The 24,454-nt window shown below is 34.8% G+C and overlaps 1 protein-coding gene across 3 annotated transcripts in view; it reads right to left on the bottom strand.

Annotated features, from left to right (window-relative positions):
* Window positions 1-24,454, bottom strand: part of AASS (aminoadipate-semialdehyde synthase) — a 71,480-nt gene that overhangs the window by 17,434 nt on the left and 29,592 nt on the right. For 2 of the 3 annotated variants that reach the window (XM_010356800.2, XM_010356799.2), the window contains exons 10-18: window positions 23,319-23,441; window positions 22,822-22,933; window positions 11,172-11,231; window positions 10,923-10,990; window positions 8,293-8,411; window positions 8,000-8,126; window positions 2,194-2,304; window positions 1,989-2,097; window positions 838-978 (exon numbers count right to left, since the gene is read on the bottom strand). In XM_010356800.2, the coding sequence (XP_010355102.1) occupies window positions 838-978; window positions 1,989-2,097; window positions 2,194-2,304; window positions 8,000-8,126; window positions 8,293-8,411; window positions 10,923-10,990; window positions 11,172-11,231; window positions 22,822-22,933; window positions 23,319-23,441 (970 nt within the window). The remainder of the gene's footprint in view (window positions 1-837; window positions 979-1,988; window positions 2,098-2,193; window positions 2,305-7,999; window positions 8,127-8,292; window positions 8,412-10,922; window positions 10,991-11,171; window positions 11,232-22,821; window positions 22,934-23,318; window positions 23,442-24,454) is intronic. The other variant, XM_010356802.2, reaches the window with a different exon arrangement.

Raw genomic sequence — 24,454 nt, 5'->3', positions numbered from 1 at the left:
TTCTTATGTTCTGTCACATGGCAGCTGTTTCTTATGTTCTGTTACATTGTAGTTTCTTTCCCCAGCACAACAAACCCTCCATTCTAAGAGCTAAACCTCATCCCCAATCCAGCTGCGAGTTTCCTGAGGTCATGAATTTCATTCTCTGTGACAGTCTTGGGTAACTTGCCCAAAGTCCAGCACAAAGCAGATACTCAGAAAATGTTTGTCATGCTGAAATAAATCAAGAGATAACCAGTGTTTACACATATAGAGAAGTGAATTTTTGAATGGTAGAAACAACTTGCAAGAAGGCATAGGGAAGAATAGGCACAGGCTTTGCTCGGAACCGCAAGGAGACCATGCTAAACAGAGCAGAAAATATACACTGTGAAATACCGCAGGAGGAGATAATGGAGACAGCATTATTATTATTATTATTATTATTATTATTATTATTATTATTATTATTTGAGACGGAGTCTCGCTCTGTCGCCCAGGCTGGAGTGCAGGGGCCGGATCTCAGCTCACTGCAAGCTCCGCCTCCCGGGTTTACGCCATTCTCCTGCCTCAGCCTCCCGAGTAGCTGGGACTACAGGCGCCCGCCACCTCGCCCGGCTAGTTTTTTGTATTTTTTTTAGTAGAGATGGGGGTTTCACCGTGTTCGCCAGGATGGTCTCGATCTCCTGACCTCGTGATCCGCCCGTCTCGGCCTCCCAAAGTGCTGGGATTACAGGCTTGAGCCACCGCGCCCGGCCAGAGACAGCATTATTAAAGGGTTTGGGATCAGGGAGTATTTAGACTGTCTCAGGCAGTTATTGCAGGTTGATATCACTATGCTTGGATGAGATTCCTCACCTTTCCATCAAGCAAATAGGTGGCAGACTGCATTACGTTCATCAAAACTCCCACCGGACTCCAGCTAAATTTATATCTCAATGGATTGTTCGAATGTTCAGGGGCTGGAATCCCACCACAGTAGGAAATATATGATTCAATCTATAAATTAAAGAATCAATAAATAAGGAAGAATTCACAAGTTAGAGAATGTCTAAGTAATTAATTGAAGACAATGATATGAATGGAGTAAACTTGCTACAATTTTTCATTCCTAAAGTTACTAAGGCGTTCGAAAATACAACTTCAAAGCCATGTACCATCTGATTAAATAACAGATGATTTTATATATATGTTTTTTAAAAAAACTGTAAAAATAGTGACTAACATTTTGTTCAGTTAAAAATTCATCTCTTAGTTCAATTCTGCTTGGTCAGTTCCTACTAACTTTTGAATGCAAATTATATATTTACATATATATAATTTGAATACACATATATACATACACATTCAAAAACCCTAAAACAATCTGAATCATCCCATTTACACCCAATAGTACCTTGCCAAAGGTACTATTTCATAAAAGATATTTCATATAAACAGACTCTGATACCCAAAGATTCTTCTCATTTTTAAAAGTCAAACCTTACTACAGAATCTTCAAGGTAGTCTAAAATTTGTATTAAGCCAAAATTTTATAGTAGCATCTGTTTCTCCAAAATTTGGTTGCTACCTAAGACCCGGACGTTGTTTTCCCATATAGATATTTTTGCAGTTATAAGATTTTATTTAAAATTTCTGGGAGGCCAAGGGGGACGGATCACCCAAGGTGGGGAGTTCAAGACTGGCCTGACCAACATGGAGAAACCCCATCTCTACTAAAAATACAAAATTAGCCGGGCACAGTGGTATGTGCCTATAATCCCAGCTACTCGGGAGGCTGAGGCAGGAAAATTGTTTGAACCTGGGGGATGGAGGTTGCAGTGAGCCGAGATCATGCCATTGCACTCTAGCCTGGGCAACAAGAGCGAAACTCAGTCTCAAAAAAAAAAAAAAAAAAAAAACTCTTTAACTTTGATTAAAGGTGTTGCTATATTATAACTCATACTTTGATTCTGTACACAAGAAGTTAGACATTTTAATGTTCTCCTTTGGGCATAAATTGGGCTCACCGTGGCTCCCACTTCCTTGGCTTTATCTATTGTTTCCATTGCTAACATGTGATCAAGACCAGGGTCCAATCCCAATTCACCAATGATTGTGATGCCAGCATCTTCCACACTGCAGCAGGTGGAAAGAGGAAAAAGGAAAACTTGGATATAAAATAAAAACAGTGCCATGGATTCATTCAGTTTGTTTAAAATGATTAAAACTTACCTTTTTTCCAATTCTTTTAGTGCTGGTGTGATGTAGCTTGCGGTGACCATGTTAACTTTGTTTGTGATGCAGGCCTTGGCCACAAGAGGGTGCAATACATAAGGCAACAAGCTTAAAAACAGGAAGAAACTAATCAGAAACTCCCTTTTTCAACCCTACCTGGTACTTGAACTGTATTAAAGCTGCATCTTAAGTTACTGTTCTGATTAAATTATTCTCTCAGAAAAGGCAACACTTATACACTGTTGGTGGGAATGTAAATTAGTTCAGCTGCTGCAGAGGGCATTTCAGAGATTTCTCAAAGAGCTAAAGGTTGAACTACCATTTGACCTAGCAATCGCATTACTGGGTATCTATCCAAAGGAAAATAGATTATTCTACCAAAAAGACACATGCACTCATATATTCATCACAGCACTATTCTCAGTAACAAAGAATGCAATAAATTGACATGCCCATCAATAGTGGATTGGGGCCAGGTGCTGTGGCTCATGCCTGTATTCCCAGCACTTTAGGAGGTCAAAGACAGGTGGATCGCTTGGGTCCAGGAGTCGAGACCAGCTTGGACAACATGGTGAAATATCATCTCTACAAAAAATTCAAAAATTAGCCCAGCATGTTGGCGCATGCCTGTAGTCCCAGCTACTCCAGAGACTGAAAGTGAGAGGATCACTTGAGCTCAGGAGGTCAAGGCTGCAGTGAGTCGAGATCACACCACTGCACACCAGACTGGGCAGTAGGGTGACACCCTGTCTCAACAAAACAAAACAAAATGAAACAAAAATAAAAAAACACCAAAAACAGTGAATTGGATTAAAAACTGTAATACATACACACCACTGAATACTACATAGCCATAAAAAAGAATGAAATCATGTTCTTTGCAGCAACATGGATGCAGCTGGAAACTATTATCTTTTTTTTTTTTTTTTTTTTTTTTCCTATACTAGGAACTCTCTTAATTCTAACTAGGTCTTTTTTTTTTTTTTTTTTTTTTGAGACGGAGTTTGGCTCTGTCGCCCAGGCTGGAGTGCAGTGGCGGGATCTCAGCTCACCGCAAGCTCCGCCTCCCAGGTTCACGCCATTCTCCTGGCTCAGTCTCCCGAGTAGCTGGGACTACAGGCGCCCGCCACCTCGCCCGGCTAGTTTTTTTTGTTGTTGTTTTTTTTTTTTTTTTTGTATTTTTTAGTTGAGACGGGGTTTCACCGTGTTAGCCAGGATGGTCTCGATTTCCTGACCTCGTGATCCACCCGTCTCGGCCTCCCAAAGTGCTGGGATTACAGGCTTGAGCCACCGCGCCCGGCCTGGAAACTATTATCTTATGCGACCTAACACAGAAACAGAAAACCAAATACTGCAGGCTCTCACTTACAAGTAAGTGGGAGCTGAACATTGGGTACACATGGAATTAAAGATGGAAACAATAGACACTGAGCACTATCAAAGGGAAGAGGTAAGAAGTGAAGCAAGGGCTGAAAAACGACCTACTGGGTACTATGCCTGTTACTCGGTGACAGACTCATTGATACTCCAAACCTCAGAATCACACAATACACCTTTGTAATAAACCTGCACATGTAACCCCTGATTGTAAAACGAAAGTTGAAAGTAAAATAAATAAATATTCTCTTGGATATGATCAATGACTCCCTGTGGGCCACAGAATAAAATCACCTTTTTATCACATCTAAATAGCAACACTATTCTATTGACCTGAGGAGGAATAAATGCCTGAGAAGTGGTGTTATTGTTTATTTTGTTTTCGTTTTTTTTTTTATGAACTAGAGAAAATCTGAAGTACGCAGAATGAATTTGACAAGTACAATGGTGTAGTATGATATTGTTTATGTTGGTTTTCATTTTTTTGTTGGTACTGTAGACAGTTTTACCAAATAGTCAATTAAAAACAACTTAAATATTGTCATGTAATTGACAGGGTATTTTATTATTCCTACAATAGACGATGGATACACTAATTTATATAATACTCATATTTATGAAAATTTGATTTCTTGTGATTATGCAGTCCCAGAACCAAATTATAATCCCAAAGCCAAAATTGTTGAAAACCCAGTCAAAGTTGAGCTTTGAGTACAGCATCATCTGTTGTTCACCATGTGGATTTTTAGCCATTTTGATAGCCTTTACACTGATCAACACCATTAAAGCCTATCTCCTCCTTGGGCCCTTCCTGGAGTCTACTCAATAACGTAATACATGGGCCATCTTGACCTAGTTTGACACTTCCTGATAGCCATTTGGAAGATGTGGAGGTAAAAAGAAAGGCAGCCCTATTTTAGTGGAAAACCCAAGACAGAAAACCCCAATCCAAATTATACTTGCCCCTTTAAGAAATTTCCAAAAAGTTGTTTTCCTCCACAAAGCTTTCCCAGATTCCTCCAAAGCCAGATATCCTTCCTCTGCATGCAACCAGTTATATCTTTATAACATTTAATGGAATTTGATCCATTCGTCCCTGTATTTCTACAGCTCATGTATTACATTATTGAGTAGACTCCAGGAAGGGCCCAAGGAGGAGACAGACTTTAATGGTATTGATCAGTGTAAAGGCTATCAAAATGGCTAAAAATCCACACGATGAACAACAGATAATGTTGTACTCAAAGCTCAACTTTGATTGGGATTTCAACAAATTTGGCTGTGGTATAATAATTTGGTTCTGGGACTGCATAATCATAAGAAATTAAATTTTCATAAATATGAGTGTTATATAAATGAGTATCTCCATATTCTATTCTAGGAATAATAAAACACCCTATTAATTACATGACAATGTTTAAGTTGTTTTTTAATGCCTATTTGGTAAAGCTGTCTACAGTACCAACAAAAAAATAAAAACCAATGTTAACAATATCACACTATATCATTGTACTTGTGAAATTCATTCTGCATACTTCACATTTTCTCTACTTCATAAAACAAAAATAAAACCACTTTTCAGGCATTTACTCCTCCACAGGTCAATAGAATAGAGTATTGCTATTTAAATTTATTATAACGCAGAATAAAATTGTGTATATCTTTTATCAGTATCAAAAGCTCCTGGTCTCTGTGTTTTTGTATCTTTAAACCAAAAAGAATTAGTGCTAACAAATTTGGTAGACTTTTAGAAGCCACTGAGCAAAATACTTGCAAAACTATTAGAACCAAATATTACTAGAAAAGGTGCAATGTCATCATCTTAAAGGTTAAGCAGAAATTTTTAAATCACATTCTCCATATTAAACTTGCCCAATCAAAATTTTACTAAGATCTAATAATACTTTAAAACTTGTCCTTATAATACGCTGAGAAGTATAAAGATAGGATTTTGCCTGGTGGCACTTTTTAGACAAATGGATTAGAGTTCATAATTCGTCTCAAATATGATATAGGAAGCACTCAATGGGACATACTCAAATTATTTAAGTTGACTCCAACCCAATTACTCCAAAAGGTTGAAAATGTCACCTGTGAAAAATACATACAAAATACATGTGGAATTTTCAAAGAAACATTGAAATCAATTACTACTTTGTATTAAATTATTAAAAACTAAATTTGAAAAATTAAAACTGAGAATTGTACATATTACTAAAATTTTTTTTGAAACATATTCTTTACTCATTTTTTTGTAGTCCCTATCACTGTGTTTATATCAAAACATTCTTTCCCCAACTTAAAAAATAAAACAGTTGGCCAGGCATGGTGGCTTATGCAGTAATCCTGGCACTTTGAGAGGCTGAGGCAAGTAGATTGCTTGAGGAGTTCAAGTCCAGCCTGAGCAACATGGTGGTACCCCATCTCTACTAAAAATACAAAATTTAGCTAGGCATAGTGGCATGTGCCTGTAGTCCCAGCTACTTGGGTGATTGAGGTGGGAGGATCACTTGAGTCTGGGAGGCGGAAGTTGCAGTGAGCCAAGATTGTGCCACTGCATTCCAGCCTGGCTGAGAAAATAAGACTCTGTCTCAAAAAAAGGAAAAAAAAATGTAAGGAATGCTATATGATAACACTGTTTAATGGCATTACCATTATTCAGCATAGAAAATATACCAAATAAGAAAACATTAAATATAAAACACATTTTGCTAATGCTAAATCTTATCGAAGGCCACCTGTTTGCTAAATTTTAAAATTTGGATATATTAATAGATTGGTGTCTTTGTCCATTATCTTGTCACATTTTATTTCAGATTTTGTTTCAAATGGAATTTGTCGTGTTATTTACTTTCAGTTAAAAATGATATATTTAGGTACCTATGTGTGTCAAAATAAATTACTGTTCTACTTGGAAGACTAGATCATTCTATTTTGAATCAGGATTTCTTTACATGGTAAATATCAGAGAGGTTTAGTTGGTCATTAGTCAATTTTTTCTAAATAAAAATTAATGCTTATAAAATTTTTATAAGTTGAGTGACATTTTAAGTACATGAGGTTAGCCTATATTTAAAGATATCAAGAGAAATGTAAAAATGCCAGCTTACAGAACTACCTTTCATTATATGATTTCCAAGCCTGCTTTTTTTTTTTTTTTTTTAAGCAGAATATCACAGAACTTCCTCCAAAGATACAATTGGAAACTGATCTGTGAAAGTGATTAGATAATCACTGTGAGGGAACAGATAACTTTCTTCCTCTCATCTTGGGAAAATTCTAAGAATGAATAACTATTCTCATCACTTTGACATTTCAAAACCAAATGTATTTATTATTTATTTATTTATTACTTTGATTTTAGGTTCAGGGGTACATGTGTAGGTTTGTTATACAGGTAAATTGTATGTCATGGGGGTATGGTGTACAGATTATTTCGTTATCTAGGTAATAAGCATAGTACCCAATAGGTAGTTTTTCGATCCTCACCCTCCTCCCATCCTTTACCCTCAAGTAGGCCCTGATGTCTGTTGTTCCTTTCTTTGTGTACACATGTACTCAAATATCAAAACCAAATTTAGTTATAGAGTAAATCTCATGTAATGCTGTATCTAGATGTTAGATCTGCATTTTTGTTAGTAATACTCTATTTCAAGATCTGTTGCTATGATGAGACTTAAAATGGTTATAAGGCTAAGTAATCTACTTATTTCATTTAAGTTTTATAACTCCAAAGGATAAAATAGACACTAAAGTATATAAAATATTAATACCTTATGACCTACAATCGCACTTCTAAGTATATACCCAACAGAAATGTGTAATTACTGTTTTGGTGAAATGGTCACAAAAAGACAAATACTGAAATGTGTATAACAGTGTGACTTAAAACAGCCAAAATCCAGAAACAACCTAAATATCTATAGTAGTCAAATAAATAATAATGGTATATTCACATAATGAAATACTACACAGCAATGAGAATGAATAAACTATTATTTCAGACAATAGCACACAGATGACTCTCATAATCACAACACTGAATGGAAGAAGGCAGCCACAAACGAGGATATATTGAATGATTCCAATTATATGAAGTTTGAAAGCAGGCAAAAACTAAATATCAGAAGCCAGGATAGTGTTTACTCTTAGAGGACGGGGTAAGTGAATAGAAAGAGGCACCAAGAGGGCTTCTGGGGAATTATTGACACTCTGTTTCCTGACATAGATAATCATCACAGAGTGTGTTCACTTTGTGAAAATTCATTGAGCTATATACTTATGATTTGTGCACCTTCTGGACCCATACTTCAATTAAAAAGTTTACTCCAAAAGAGTATGAAGAGAGAAGTGAAAGAGAAAAAGAAAAATAAGAGAAAAGAAATAATAACAAAAGTATGAAACTCATTTCTTGCCAGATACTGACCTGATGACAAGATCCTGTTTTGCCACCAAGAAGCCCAGCTTCTCTTCTTGTTTACAAATGTCCATGCTAACAGGATTAATATTATATTTCTTGCCTAACTGTTCAATTTGATTCTTCATGTCAGAGCCTATTTCAAGAATTAAAAGTCACATTTTTAGATATGTCAGAGTAAATATATTTTAATATCTCCAAAAATAAATTTCAAATTTCAGAAACAAAGTAGTCTTCTAAAATGTAGAAGTCAACATGCTATAAAATATATTTTTCTTCTTCAAAAATCAGGGCTTATTTACCTACTGTTATTTCTATATTGCCATCTCTTGATAAATATTCCAGTACAGGCTCAGATACATAGCCAGATCCAAGAACCAAAACCTTTCTGGTGCCCATTGAAAGTGACTGAGCACATTCCCTATTTAAAAAAAAAAAAAAAAGAGGTGAAGGGGCTAATTAAAATTTTATTTTATTTTTTTAAATAACAGAATCTTGCTGTCCACAAATCATACTAAAACCTAAATAATGAAGCAACATTTTCTCTTCACATTACTTAAAATAAGAATTTCAACATGAGTGAGTTCCCTACACCAACATATTTCTTCAATTATTTTACATTTTGTACAATGAAGAACAATAGACCTGACGTCTCTGAGACACATATCTGTAGATGTATACATGTATTTCTTGAATTTCCAGTATTACTAGTGAGGTGCAGGTGCTGGACCTTTTCTTGGTTTGCTTGTGATTGAGTAACTTGGTCTCACATTTTATCCTTCCAGAAGATGTAATTCAAAATCATGCGAGGAGCTTTACCTTGGAAACTTTATTTATTCCTCACAACAATCCCAGAAGGCAACAATTTGAGGAAGAGAATATTATTACCCATATTAGAAATTGTTTTGTCATATATCTTTAGGGTCACTTGAAAATAGTCAAAACCATGACTTTGAGTCACAAATGTCATGGGTTAAATGTAGAAAACTGAAGACTAGCGTTAGGCATTATTTTAATTCTTGAACAGTTTATTCTGCTGGAATTATACCTTTCGGGCAGATGACTTTCTGTCTTTCCCACAAACTATGACCTCCAAGGCAGCATCTAAGACTTACCCATCTTTACAAACCCATTAATGCTCAGCGTGTTTTGTCTTAAATATGGAATTTACTCATTAAATATTTTTTGAATCAAATTCGCTGTTATCAACATGAAACCAAAGAAATGGCCTAGTGCCAGGGACTGAAGTAGGCTCTGTTATTTAGAATCTTTAGGTCAGAATGTCTCTTGAACATTAACCCAAAAACCTTTTCATTAAATTTAAATAAATAAAAATAAGTATAAGTATAAAACATTCCTGTCCCTCTGTACCCCAACACACATTATTACTGATGTGAAGAGGTCTCATTTAACTACTACCATCTCCCATTTCACCTTCCAGAGAGAACCACTATTATTTGGTTATTATATATTCTGTCTAACAATATTTTCTGTAGTTTGTATAATTAAAGCATTCCAAATACCAAATGCTCAAAACAGAAACTCACTCCTAGATTCTAATACTGTCTAGCCCATCAGTACCCCCAAATCCCAGATTCCAGGTTAATAATCACTGTGCTAAGTGATGAAAAGAACAGAAGAATAAGGCAGGATTCAATACAAAGTAAATTTCCTTTCAAAATGCAAACTTTGTTATTAGTATCTTGGCACAAGTTTCCATCAGGAAAGAGGGCAGCAAGTTCTAGCAATCAGAGCCAAGTAAACCTGCTGCTACATGAAATATGACACATAAGAGAGAAGATATCATCATGACCAGTCATGTTAGACTTGTCACTAGTATCAGTAGTGTAAAAGACCATCGGATGATGAGAATCAAAACATAGAGCTATGAAAAACAAACAGATGTGAAGTTTTACCTGTAAGAAATTCTCCTATAGGGTTATAGAGCTAGCTTCTCTTATTCACAAAGAAAAATAAATAAATACTTAGTGTCTTACCCCAGAATATTTCACTGACACATCAAAAAGTAACTATAATCAAACCAGCACATATGGAAAAGGCCTAACTATAGTACGCTTGATCTGGGCAGATCTCTTTGTTTACTGATTGTAGGTAGAACCACTGAAAAAGAAGATGAGACAGTTGTGTTGTGTTGTGTTGTTTCCCAACTCTGGTTTCTCCTGAGACTTCAGTACATGGGTTCCTTTTTTAATGTGAAAAGACCAGCAGAATAGATATAAACACAGATCAAAGGCAATTGGCTGGAGGAGACCAGAACATTCCAAAAAAGTAAAATTAATGTTTTCAAACTTTAAGTAGTAAAATCAATTAAGGAAAGAAGGGCCTTAGCTAAAGACCTTTCTAAACTAATGATCCTCTTGAGTAGATTCGCTACATTACTTTTTGGCATCTTCCCCCTATTAAGAATCCCTGGAGAAAACTACCTCTTATTTCCATCAATTGTTTATTCACAACTCTCTTAATTTGTAACTATGAATTCACTTTCCTGAACACTACACTAAATAAAAGAGAGCCCAACTCCTCAACTAAAACCCAAACTGAAAGCACCACAGAAAGTCTAGTGTGCTCATTTTCCTTTGAAAAAATTACTGAGGCATGACCATGTGTAAAAAGTTAGAGAAAAACAAGAAGCTACCTGAAGGACAATCCTTTTGGATTTTTGCTTGCTTACCCATACGTCTACACAGGCTATTAGAAAGCCAAAATGATGCTATACTACTGTTAAGTGGGAAACAGTCACAGTGGTTTCAGTCAGCCACTTAGTTTGGATTTCGTACATTTTCAATCATCATCAAAATTTATATATTGTACAAATCTAATATTAAGAACTCCCACTGAAGCATTAAAAAATACTCATTAATTCCAAGATACGAATAAATGTATAAAACAAAAGGATTTGAACAATACTTACCTGCTCTCCCGGAGTGTCTGGATATATTTATATTTATCAGGTAATGTACCGTTGGATGTAATCACTGCCTAAATGTATATGACACAAGACATTTCTTTAGTATCCACATTTTAGTCCTACAAACATGGTCTCATGACTGATAGAGAAGAGACAGAATGGCAAAGATGGAGAGAGAAAGAGAGAGAGAAGAGAGCAAAAATGGTAATAGAAAAAACACATTTATGAAAAAATATTCTTCTCATAACTTACATCTCTCACCACAGGAGAAAAATTCTGACTTTCAAGAGGCTGTGTCGCATCTGATAATATCTGAAAGGAAAATGAGATTTGTAAGAGATAAATGACACTGCAAAGAAGGCCTCTTGGTGTTTGTATCCATATTAAAATATTAATCAAGGGAAAAAAAGAATTTAAGAAACAGTTTTCTGAGGATCACCGAGTATAAGGGATTGCTAATAGAAGTCTTCTACAAGCAATTAACTCTACGCTCAAGACTATGGTGTTTCAGCACAAGTCCCAATTTTAAAACTAAAATTGGATTATAATCATCTTTGCTTGCTGTGAACACAAAAAAGCTTATCTTTTGCAACCAGTTAAATGTATCATATTAAGTACTTTGCCAAGTATCTTCACAAGCTTTATAGCTATAGTCCCCCCTTCAAGTGCCTCTACTCCATTCCAAAAGTTCAAGTTGTTCTATTAGGAGTAGAGAATGAGGTTTTCCACTCAGCGAGGCCACCACCTCAGCAGTAAGTGGTCTCCCTCAGATCAGTATTAGTAGTTATATGTATAGGTACATCAGCATTTCAAAGGTGGTAGCAAAAGTGACTTGACCAAGTAGAACCTTGAAAGTCATTCACATCCTCTTCACATTATCTTGCAGAATTGAGTCAGAGACAACAAAAAAAGTAAGATGTCTCATATTAACATTTCAGCAACCTTCTAGTCCTCCTCTTTTCTCCCAAGGAACCCAACTCTTGAATATGCTGCCAAGAAGCAATGGGTATGTAAGTTAGTCCCTCTCAGAGAACCCAATTCTTGAATATACTGCCAAGAAGTAATGGCATATAAGTTAGCATTGCTGCTTCTGGTGGACAGAGAAGGGCCAATGAGACAGTCTTTCCTCCCTAACTAGGGGTTAAGATCTAGCTCACTCACCCAACTAAAAACAAGAAAAATGTACCTAGAAGGTGCTGGTAACAGAGAATCTATTTAGTGTATTAAAATAAATAGAAAATTGTTTTCGTGTATCTAAAATAAATGGTAATTTGAAAAATGTCAGTTCTCCAAAGGACTGAAACCTAGATTTAAATTACTTCATCCTAACTGAATTTAGGTGAATTTCTCCTAACCTTTATCCTTGTCTATCCCACTGCCCAAAACAAAGAATATATTATCTGGTGGAAAATCACACAACATCCGGAGCCTCGAGTCATCTCTAAAATTTTGAAAACACAATGTCTAGCATTCAACCAAAAATAAATAAATATATTGAAAGGTAAGAATTTACTGAAAACCATAAAAACCAAGGAAAAAAACAGGGAACATAAACAGAACCAAGAAGTGTAATGGAATTAACAAAAATGATTCTAAATTATGATTAATATGTTCAAAATATAAAAGGACAATATAGATAACTTTTTTAAAAGATGCAAAACTTTAAAATTAATGAATATAAATTTTTGATAAATGAAAAATAACATGTTTCAAGCCTTGGAAGACAGATGAACATCCAGATATATGAAGAAGCTCAACAATCTCCAGAGTCAACCCAAAGAGGTCCCTTTATAATTACTGTCAAAAACCAAAATGATATTAAAAGCAGCAAGATAAAAATATCATGCTACATATAAGGGAATCTCCATTAAACTATCAGCAGATTTCTCAGTAGAAATCCTGCAGGCCAGGAAAGAATGGAATGATATATTCAAAGTGCTGATGCACAGAAAACTGCCAGCCAAAAATGCTATACACAGCAAAGCTGTCCTTCAGAAAAAAAGAAGAAATAAAGGCTTTCCCAGACAAGCAAAACTTTAGGGAATTCTTCACCACTAGAGCTGCTCTATAAGAAATGCTTAAGGGAGTTTTTCAAGTAGAAAAAAATAACATTACTAACATGAAAACATATAAAAGTACAAAATTCACTGGTAAAGGTAGATATATAATCAAATCCAGAATACCCCGATACTACTATGGCACTCTGCAAAAGATAGGTATTTATAACTCTAGGATGAAAGTTAAAATTCACAACAGTCAAAATAATGATAGCTGCAATAAAGTATCAAGAAATATGTAAGCTAAAAAGATGTAAATTGTGACATCAAAAAATATTAACTGGTTGCACCCAACTCAGAAAGGTAAAAAAGAAATATATATAGTATGTATGTATACTATATATACACACACAAATATACATATAGTTTACATACTACATATATACACACACACACACACACATGCACCCATTGGTGGGAGGGTAGAAGTCTAGAGTTTTGTATGCAACTGAATTTGTTATTAGTATAAAATAGTCTGTTATAACTGTAAGATGTTTTATGTAAGCCTTGTGGTAACCACAAAGCAAAACACTAAAGCAGATAAACAAATAATAAAGATAAAAGAATACAAATTTAGCACTAAAGGAAATCACTAAATCACAAAGATAAACAGGAGAGGAAAAAACGAACAAATAAGCTATAAAACAATCAGAAAACAATTAACAAAATGGCAGTAGTAAGTCCCTGGCATATCAGTAATTGCACTGAATGTCAACAGATTAAATTGTTCAATTAAAACACAGAGTGGCTGAATGGATTAAAAAACAAAGCTCTACTATTCACAATAGCAAAGATATGGAATCAGTCTTGATACCTATCAGTGGTGAATTGGATAAAGAAAATGTGGTATATATACACCATAGAATACTATGCAGCCATAAAAACGAATGAAATTGGCCAGGCACAGTGGCTTACACCTGTAATCCCAGCACTTTGAGAGGCCAAGGTGGGCAGATCACCTGAGGTCAGAATTTCAAGACCAGCCTGGCCAACATGGTGAAACGCTGTGTCTACTAAAAATACAAACATTAGCCAGGCTTGGTGGTGGGCACCTGTAATTCCATCTACTGGGGAAGCTGAGGCAGGAGAATTGCTTGAACCCAGGAGGTGGAGGTTTGTGAGATGAGATGGTGCCACTACACTAGCCTGGGTGACAGAGCAAGACTGCCGCAGAAACAAACAAACAAACAATGAAACTATGTCCTTTGCAGCAATCTGGAATCAGTTGAAGGCCATTATCCTAAGTAAATTAATGTAGGAACAGAAAACCAAATGCCACATGTTCTCAGTTATAAGTGGGAGCTAAACACTGAGTATACATGGACGCAAAAAAGGGAACAATAGAAACCAGGGTATACTTGAGGGTGGAGGATGGGAGGTGGGTGAAGATTGAAAAACTACCTATCAGGTACTATGCTCACTACTTGAGTGATGAATTCATTTGTGCTCCAAACCCCAGTGACATGCAATTTACTCATGTAATAAAACTGCACATGTACCCCCTGAAGCTAAAATAAAAGCTGCAAGGAGAAAAAAAAAAATAGACTCTCACTATATGCTGCCCACAAGAGACATACTTTCACCTTAAGAATGCACATAGGACTTTCATCCCTCAAAGGGGATGAAAGAAGATATTCCATGCAAATAATAGCCAGCAGAGGACAGGAAGAATACTTATTCCAGACAGAAAAAACTTAACTCAAAAATTTTCACAAGAGACAAAGAAAGTCATTATTAAGGAGCTCAAGTCATTAAGAAGACATAGCAATTGTAAATATATGTTCTCTCAATGTTGGAACACCTAAACATATAAAGCAAATATTAATTAATCAACATGAAGGCAAAAAATAAATACCAAAGCAATAACAGTAGGAGACTTCAATACCCCTCTTTCAAAAATGGAAAGAACAACCAGGAAGAAATTAATTAGAAAATACTGGAATTGATCTGTGCTTTAGACAAAATGAACCTAATAGATAAATATAGAACTTTTTATCCAGTAGCACCAGTGTACGCATTCTTCTCTAGTACATATAGATCATTCTCCAGAATAGATCATATGGTAGGCCACAAAATACGTCTTAGCAAATTAAAAAAAAAAATGAAATCATATCAAGTATTGTTTCTGATCACAATGGTATGACGCTAGAAACCAATAACAAGAGAAACTTTGGAAACTACAAACACATACAAATTAAACAACATATTCCTCGTCAATCAAGGAGTCAATAGAGAAACTAAAAAGGATATTTAAAAATTTCTAGAGACAAATGAAAATGAAAACACAACCTACCAAAAGCTATGGGATAGAGCAAAAGCAGTACTCAGAAGGAAGTTTATAGCAATGTTGAAATGCCTATTTCAAAAAAGAACAAAGATCTCAGATAACTGAATGCTGCACCTCAAGGAACAAGAAAAACAGGAACAAACTGAAACCAAAATTAATAGACACAAAGAAATAATGACGGTTAGAGAAGACATAAACAAAATAGAGACGTAAAAAATACAAAAGATCAATGAAACAAAGAGTTTGTTTGAAAAGGTAAACAAAATCAACAAGCCCCGAGTCTGCCTATGAAGAAAAGAGAAAAGACTCAAATAAATACAATTTCAGATGACTGTTGTTGGTGTATTGGAATGCTAGTGATTTTTGTATGTTGATTTTGTATCCTGAAACTTTGTTGAAATTGCTTATCAGCTTAATTTTTGGGCTAAGACTATGGGTTGTCTAGATATAGAATCATGTCATCTGCAAAAAGGGATAATTCGACTTCCTCTCTTCCTATTTGAATGCTCTTTATTTCTTTCTCTTACCTCATTTCTCTGGCCAGGACTTCCAATACTATGTTGGATACAAGTGGTGAGAGAAGGCATCCTTGTTGCCAGTTTTCAAGGGTAATCAATGTCATTAAAATGGCCATAGTGCCCAAAGCAATTTACAGATTCAATGCTATTCTTATCAAATTACCCATGACATTCTTCATAGAACTAGAAAGAAACTATTTTAAAATTCATATGGAACCAAAAAGAAGCTGAATAGCCAAGGCAATCGTAAGCAAAAAGAACAGAGCTGGAGGTATCACACTACCTGACTTCAAAGTATATTACAGGGCTACAGTAACCAAAACAGCATAAGACTGGTACAAAACTAGAAACAATGACCAATAAAACAGAATAGAGAGCTCAAAAATAAGTCCACACATCTACAACCATCTGATCTTCAACAAAGGTGACAAAAACAAACAATGAGAAAAGGACTCCCTGTTTAATAAATGGTGCTGGGATAACTGGCTAGCTATACAGAAGATTAAAACTGGATCACTTCCTTACACTATATAAAATGGTGTAAATAAACTCAAAGTGGATTAAAGAATGAAATGTAAAACTCAAAATTATAAAAACCCTGGAAGATGATCTAGGCAAAACCATTCTGGACATGGGAACTGGCAAAGATTTCATGATGAAGAACCAAAAACAATCGCAACAAATGGGATATAATTAAAGTAAAGAGCTTCTGCACAGCAAAAGAAAATATCAACAGAGTAAACAATCTACAGAATGGGAGAAAGTATTTGTAAACTATGCATCTGACAAAAGTCTAATATCTAGCTTCCATAAAAACTTAAATTTACAAGAAAAAACAAACAACTCCCTTAAAAACTGGGCAAAGGACATGAACAGACACTTTTCAAATGAAGACATACATGCAGTCAACAAGCATATGAAAACAAATTGAACATCACTGATCATTAGAGAAATGCAAATCAAAACCACAATGAGATACTGTCTCACACCAGTCAGAATGGATATTACTAAAAAGTCAAAAAATAACAGATGTTGGTGAGGTTGTGGAAAAAAAGGAATGCTTATACACTGTTGGTGGGAGTATAAATCAGTTCAACCCTTGTGGAAAACAGTGTGGCAATTCCTCAGAGAGCTGAAAACAGAACTACTCTTCAACCCAGCAATCCCATTACTGGGTATATAGCTAAAGGAATATAAAATGTTCTATCATAAGGACACACGCACATGCACATAGTGTTGTAAAGAGTGTTCATTGGAGCGCTATTGTAAATACCAGAGACATGGACACAACCTAAATGCCTATAAATGATAGACTGGATAAAGAACATGTGGTACACCATGGAATACTACAAAGCCATAAAAAAGAATGACATCACGTCTTTTGCAGGAACATGGATAGAGCTAGAAGACATTATCCTTAGCAAATTACTGTAGGAACAGAAAACCAAATACTGAATGCTCTCCCTTATAAGCAGGAGCTAAATGATGAGGACATATGGACACATAGAGGGGAACAACACACATTGGGGCCTTCCTGAGGGTGAAGGGAGAGGAGCAGAAAAAAAATAACTATTGGGTACTAGGCTTAATACCCTGGTGATGAAATAATCTGTACATCCACCCCTCATGACACAAGTTTACCTAAGAACAAACCTGCACATGTACCCCTGAACCTAAAAGGTGTTTTTAAAGTATGTATTAGCTTCTGCAACGATAATGCATATCACCCACAACTCAAACAAACAAACACACACACACACACAGATGAAAAAGGAGACATTACAACTGATACCACAGAAACACAAAGGATCATAAGAGAGCATTATGAACAATGATATGCCAAAAAATTGGAAAACCTAGAAAAAATGGACAAATTCCTGGACAATTACAACCTGCCAAGATTGAACCAGAAAAAAATAAACAATCTGAATAGATGAATCAATAACAAGCAGCAAGATTGAATCAGTAATAAAAAGTCTCCCATCAAAGAAAAGTCCAGGACCTGATGGTTTCACTACTGAACTCTACCAAACATTTGAATAAGAATTAACACCAGTTCTTCTCAAACTATTCCAGAATATCAAGGAGGAGGAAATTCTTCCAAACTAATTATATGAGGCCAGTGTTAATGTGATACCAAAATCAGACAAGGACATAACAAAAAATGTAAGCTTCAGGCCAATATCCCTAAAGAATATAGATGCAAAAATTTTCAACAAAATACTAGAAAACCAAATTTAACAGCATATTTAAAAGAGCATTCACCATAATAAATGGGATTCATTCCAGGGGTGCAAGGATGGTTCAACATATGCAAATTAATAAACATAATTTATCACATTAACAGAATGAGGGACAAAAATCATGTGATTATTCCAACGGAAACATAGAAAAAGTATTTGACAAATTCAACATCACTTTATGATAAAAACTTTCATCAAATTAGGCATAGAGGGTACATACATCAACATAATAAAAGCCATATATGACAAACCCACAGCTAACATCATACTAATCATGGAAAATTGAAAGCTTTTTCTCTAAGATGTAGAACAAGAAAAGGATGCTACTATTCAACATAGTACTGGATGTTCTAGTCAGTGTAACTTGGCAAAAAAAAGAAAACAAAGGTATCTAAATTGGAAAGCAGGAAGTCAAACTGTCCCTGTTTACAGATGACAAAATCTTATATATAGAAAACCCTAAAGACTCCATCAAAACACTGTTAGAACTGATAAACAAATTTAGTAAAGTTGCAGAATACAAAATCAACATACAACATACAAAAATTAGTAGCATTTATATATGCCAACAGTGAACAATCTGAAAAACAAAATCCCATTTCCAATAGCCACAATAAAAATAAGATGTGTAAGAATAAATTTAACCAAGGAAATGAAAGATCTCTACACTAAAAACTGTAAAACATTGATGAAAAACATTGAAGAAAACAAAAACAAATGTAAAGATATTCCCATGTTCATGGATTGAAAGAATTTATATTTTAAAATGCCCATACTACCCAAAGCAATCTACCAATTCAGGGCAATCCTTATCAAAAAAAAAAAAAAAAAAAAAAAAAAAAAAAAAAAAAAAAAAAAAAGACCATCTTCACAGAAACAGAAAATAAAATCCTAAAACTACTATGAAATCACAAAAGACCTCAAATCATCACACAATCTTTAGCAAAAACAACGAAACTGGAGGCATCACACTACCTGACTTCAAAACATACCACAAAGCTGTAGTAACCAAAACAACATGGTACTGGCCTAACAGCAGACATATAAACAATGGAACAGAAAAGCAAGCCCAGAAAGAAATCCATACATCTATATCCAACCAGTTTTGGAGAAAAGTGTCAAGAACAAACACTAAGGGAAGGAGAGTCTCTTCAATAAATGATGCTGGGAAAATTGGGTATCTACATTCAGAAGAATAAAACTAGACCTCCTATTTCTCATCATACAAAAAAATCAACTCAAAATGGATTAAACACTTAAATGGAGGACCTAAAACTATGAAACTACTAGAAGAAAAAAAAAAAAAAAAAAAAAAAAAAAAAACACACAGGGGAAATGCTTCATGACATTGACCTGGTTAAGAATTTTTTGGATAAGAACTCAAAAGCACAAGCACAAAACCCAAAAATAGACACATGGAATTACATCAAACTAAAAAGCTTCTGCACAGCAAAACAAACAAGCAAACAAAAAAATCAATTGAGTGAAGAAACAACAGAATGGGAGAAAGTATTTGCAAACCATACATCTCACAAGGAAATAATACCCAGAATATACAAGAAAGTCAAAGAACTCAATAACAAAACAACAAATAATGCAATAAATAATGGGCCATACTCAAGTCAAATCTAATAGCTTTAAAATGCATATATTGCTAAAGAAAAACACAGGAAAATAATTACCTAAGCACTATTGCAAGAAGTTATGAAAAGAAAGGTTAACTAAGCTCTCAATAAAGTAAAATAAAGAATATAGTAAAGGTAAGATTATAAATTAAGAAAATAGAAAATGATACAAAATAGGGATAATCACCAAAGTTGAACTGATTTTTTGAGATGACTAATAAAATTGATCAATTCCAGGTAAAATAGATTAAGAAAAAACAGAAGGCATACCCAAACGACATCAGGAAAAAGAGAAATCACTATAGAATCTATTAAAGAGTTAATAAGATTATTACTAAAAAAATATTGTGACAATAAAGTTTACAACTTAGATGAAATATGAATTCCTAGAAAATAAGCATACCAAAATTGACAGAAGAAAAATAAAAGTCTGAGTTTTTAAATAAGATTTTCTTAAGTTTTTAAATAAAATGTAATCTATAATTTTAAAACTCACCCTTAAAACCAAACAAAAAAGAAACAAACAAAAATGCTACCAACCCAAATCGTTTTGCAAATGAATTGTATCAAGTAGAACTAACAGTAATCTCATGATGTTCCTGAGACCAAAAATAAGGAAATACTCTCTAACTTGTTTTAAGGCCAACAAAACCTTAATATCCAAACCTGACAAATACCTGATAATAAAATTAAGTTATAGATTAAACTCTCTAATGAACATAGATGTTAACAATCCTAAACAAGATAAATTTAGGTACAAATCTCAACAAAATAATGGGAGATATATATATATACCAAAACACATGTCAAAAATCTTTATAGTAGAATTATTAGTAAAAGCCCCAAAAAGAAAACAACCCCAAATGTCTACCAATGGTAAAATAGATTAAGAAATTTTGGTATATCCCTTAGCAACCTGAACTTAGTCATAAATAAACGGCTAACATACAACCAAGTTGGATTTATCCTAAGAATGTGAAGTTAGTTTGATATTGGAAAACCAATTGACAAGATTCACATATTAACAGAGAAAAGGAAAAAATGATCTTCTCAATGAATACGGAAAATGCATTTGATAAATGTACATAATATCCACATCATCCAGGCCATAATCCAGAATTATTCAATCTATGAAAACCAGAAGACTATGATCAATTCTCAAAGGAAAAGACAACCAATAAAGTCCAACCGCAAATTGACCCAGAAAGTTGGAAGTATGAGATAAAGATTGCAAAGTGGTTTTTATAACTATGTTCCATGCAATAACGAAAAATACACTCATAATTAATGAAAAGATAGAAACTCTCTGCAGAGAAAGAGAAAACACCAAAATGAAATTTTTAAAAAGGAACCCAACAGAAATTCTAGAACTGAAAATAGAACATCGGAAATTAAAAATGCACAGAAAAGTCTGATTAGCAGCATAGAGAATATGAAGACATTTTTGGATAAAGGACAACTAAGAGAATCTGTCACCAGCAAACCTGTACTATAAGAAGTGATAAATTAAGTTATTCAGTCTGCAGGGAAATGATGCCAAAGGGAAATGAATGAAGAACATCAAAAATGGTAAACATCTTGGTAAATATATTATTGCATTTTTTATACACATACAGTTTGGCCACTTAAACATTTACTGTTATAAAATTTTAGAAGTGGAGAAACTGTTAAGATTATGTATTCATGGCTGGGCACGGTGGCTCATGCCTGTAATCCCAGCATTTGGGAGGCCGAGGCAGGTGGATCACGAGGTCAGGAGTTCAAGACTAGCCTGGTCAACATGGTGAAACCCTGTCTCTACTAAAAACTACAAAAATTAGCCAGGCATGGTGACATGCACCTGTGGTCCCGGCTACTCAGGAGGCTGAGGCAGGAAGAATCGCTTGAACCTGGGAGGTGGAGGTTGCAGTGAGCCACGACTACATCACTACACTCCAGCCTGGGCAACAGGGTGAGACTCTGTCTCAAAAAATAAATAAATAAAATAAAATAAAATAAGATTATATGTTCATTACAACCACCTCACGTTACAGATGAAATATCTGAGGCTCAGAAAGGAAGTGAGTGCCCTGCTCAAGGCCATAAAGCAAGTTGATGTCTCCAGCAAAGCCTGGCATTTGTACTCTCCTTCTCCTGCTTCTTTAATCCCTCAGTACCAACTCCAGACACATTGCAGATCCAGTACTGACTGCATCAGCAACACGTCCTTAACTTCTCTGTATTTGTTTTATAATGTGTAAAACGGATATAATGATGGTACTTACCTAATATGGTTTTCATGAGTACTTAAAATTAAAACATATTTAGTACTTTGAACACTTCCTGCACATAGTAGGTGCAATATGTCTAACTATAACAGTGTCTGCTGCCTGCATTTTGTCAGGCCTGCTACATCTCCCTGTTGACATATTCCAATAGGAAAAAGAAAGGGTCAAAATGGAATACCGTTTGAAAGAAAAGAAGATCAGAGACTGGAAATTTCATTTATTCTTGCCCCACTAACTATTGTTCTATTTTAATGTGAGAGCTTATGAGGGAAGATGCAGATGAAAAGAGCAAGAGCCATTCTTTATATTGAAATCATTGGCAGAGGCAGACATTCTGAAATAAAAATAAAGCAGGAAGGCTATGAATGCTTAGGATAAAAACTGAAATAAGAAAAATTTTCTTTGATAAACAAAATGGAATTTAGATAACATGGTATTTCATTAGCTAATCACTGATCACAGAAGAAAAATACATGACCTCAACATAAGCTATCACTTAACCATTAGTGACCAGAACCCAATAAAACGTTCTATATTTCTAATTTTTCAGATCTAGTTATTATGGCACAATAAGAGTGCCCCAATACGAACTGACATAGATGGCAAATAATTAAAAATAAAGCATGTTTTATCTCACACATGGTGAACATTCTTAATAAAATACCTATAATGGGAAAGAGATGCAATTGTAATTAAGCATGAAGGCAGTGATATCATCATATCCCCCAGGAGACAAGTAAGCAGAATATGTCAAATAAAATAGTATCAGGAAATATTTCAGGAAAGGGCTGGCATTTCATTTTACAACAGATTTCTTAGGTACAGAAGACCAGAACATTCACAGAATTACCCCATGATTCTATTTAAAGCCACAGAGTTGTTACTGATATTACCAGTCTGCTTACCATTTCTTCAACATAAGGGTAAAGCATATCTCCAAAGCATTCTGTAGCTTCAATTGGGAGCTGTGCTGGCAAATTGTCAATGGAACACATCAGGATCCCCGAGCCTTCAACACTAAGAGAAGCAATGTGGTTTATTTAGAAGCACAAAACATTATTTGTAAGTTCTGACTTTTCCAGATGTCTACTTCGTTATATTTGCTTCATTATCATTTGTAATTTTGTATAAAAGTACATGCAAAAATAAACAAAACTTTTCAAACCAAACGTTTTCCTTCTTCAGCAACCCGTCTCCCATTTAAATATATGTGTGTGTGTGTGTGTGTGTGTGTGTGTGTGTATTCAAATTTGCATGTTTTTTTTTACCTAATCTTAGTATACTTGAGTATATCTCTCCAAATTTTCATAGCTTCATAAAGATGTAAAATATTAAGCATTTTAGAGTAGTATATCTATGTAACTAAGTGATGAATATCATCTAACAACTTTAACAAACTCACCTGTCATGAATAATATGCTGGTCTGCATCATACATGCAAAAGGGACGCTCTATTGTTGTACACTCAGTCATAAACTCTATAGACCCTCCTGTGTCAGCTGAAATGTCACATATTGCCACAAGTCTGAAAATAACATCAATACTTAGATGAGAGGATGAAATTCTGAAGTCTCCAACAAGACTTAAAAAAAGGAGTTCAGAACAATTTTCAACATGGATCCTAAATATTTTCCAGGCTTTTGGGGTCTTTTTCCTATAGCTCATTCTTCAGGACTCTGCACTGTTCTGTGATACAGAGAATCTTCCCAGTATGAGTTTTAGTCTCCACAAAAAAAAAAAAAAAAAAAAAAGGAAGAAAGAAAAGAAAAGAAAAAAGGAAATAAAAGCAGAACATTGCTTTCCTAGAAAAATCATTAACAGACTAAAATTAACATAGTTAGCTATCTCTAAATAACTCAGAAAGGTTCAGTTATGCTACCTCCACCCTGCTTAGTAATGTATAGTTTTACATGTGGTTACACAGAAATCTCTAGAATTATGAACAGAAGTCTCTTAGTCCAGCATTCAAAAGGTTGACTATAATTTTTCTGACCAATCTCCAATTACCACTTGCATACATGAACCAATGCAGAACTAGACTGACACATTCAGCAACCTAATTATGCTTTGGTAGCTCCATATTTATTAAGCACCAATCCTTTCACTTGGAATTCTTGTTCTCCTCATTCCTCCCTTTAAGGTTTGCTGAGCTCAATGCTTCTGCTTTCTTCTAAACCCCAGTGATGTTGTTGCTCCTAGCATTCCCTTGGCATTTACTTGATGCCAGTTACATGCCTAGAAAAGTAAACATATCTTTTACTCTTCCACAAATATTTAGTCATTAATTCATTCAATATTTAATAATTATTTCAATGCCTATTATATATCAGGCAACATACTAGGTGCTTATGGCCAAGAGAAACAGACCCCCTATACTTAAGGAGATTAAGTTCTAGGAAGAGGGAGAAAAGTCATAAACGAGAAAACAAATGAGGAATTTCAAAACAAAAAACAGAGTAACAGACTAGAGATAGAGATGAGAATGGAGGAGTAAGAGAAGACTTCTCTGAGGAAATAGTTTCAGAGCGGCATGGGGCA

Source organism: Rhinopithecus roxellana, chromosome 6, assembly GCF_007565055.1.
Source record: "Rhinopithecus roxellana isolate Shanxi Qingling chromosome 6, ASM756505v1, whole genome shotgun sequence".
Taxonomy (NCBI): domain Eukaryota; kingdom Metazoa; phylum Chordata; class Mammalia; order Primates; family Cercopithecidae; genus Rhinopithecus; species Rhinopithecus roxellana.
The sequence above is the reverse complement of the archived record's forward strand: the minus strand, read 5'-3'. Positions and strand labels throughout refer to the sequence as shown.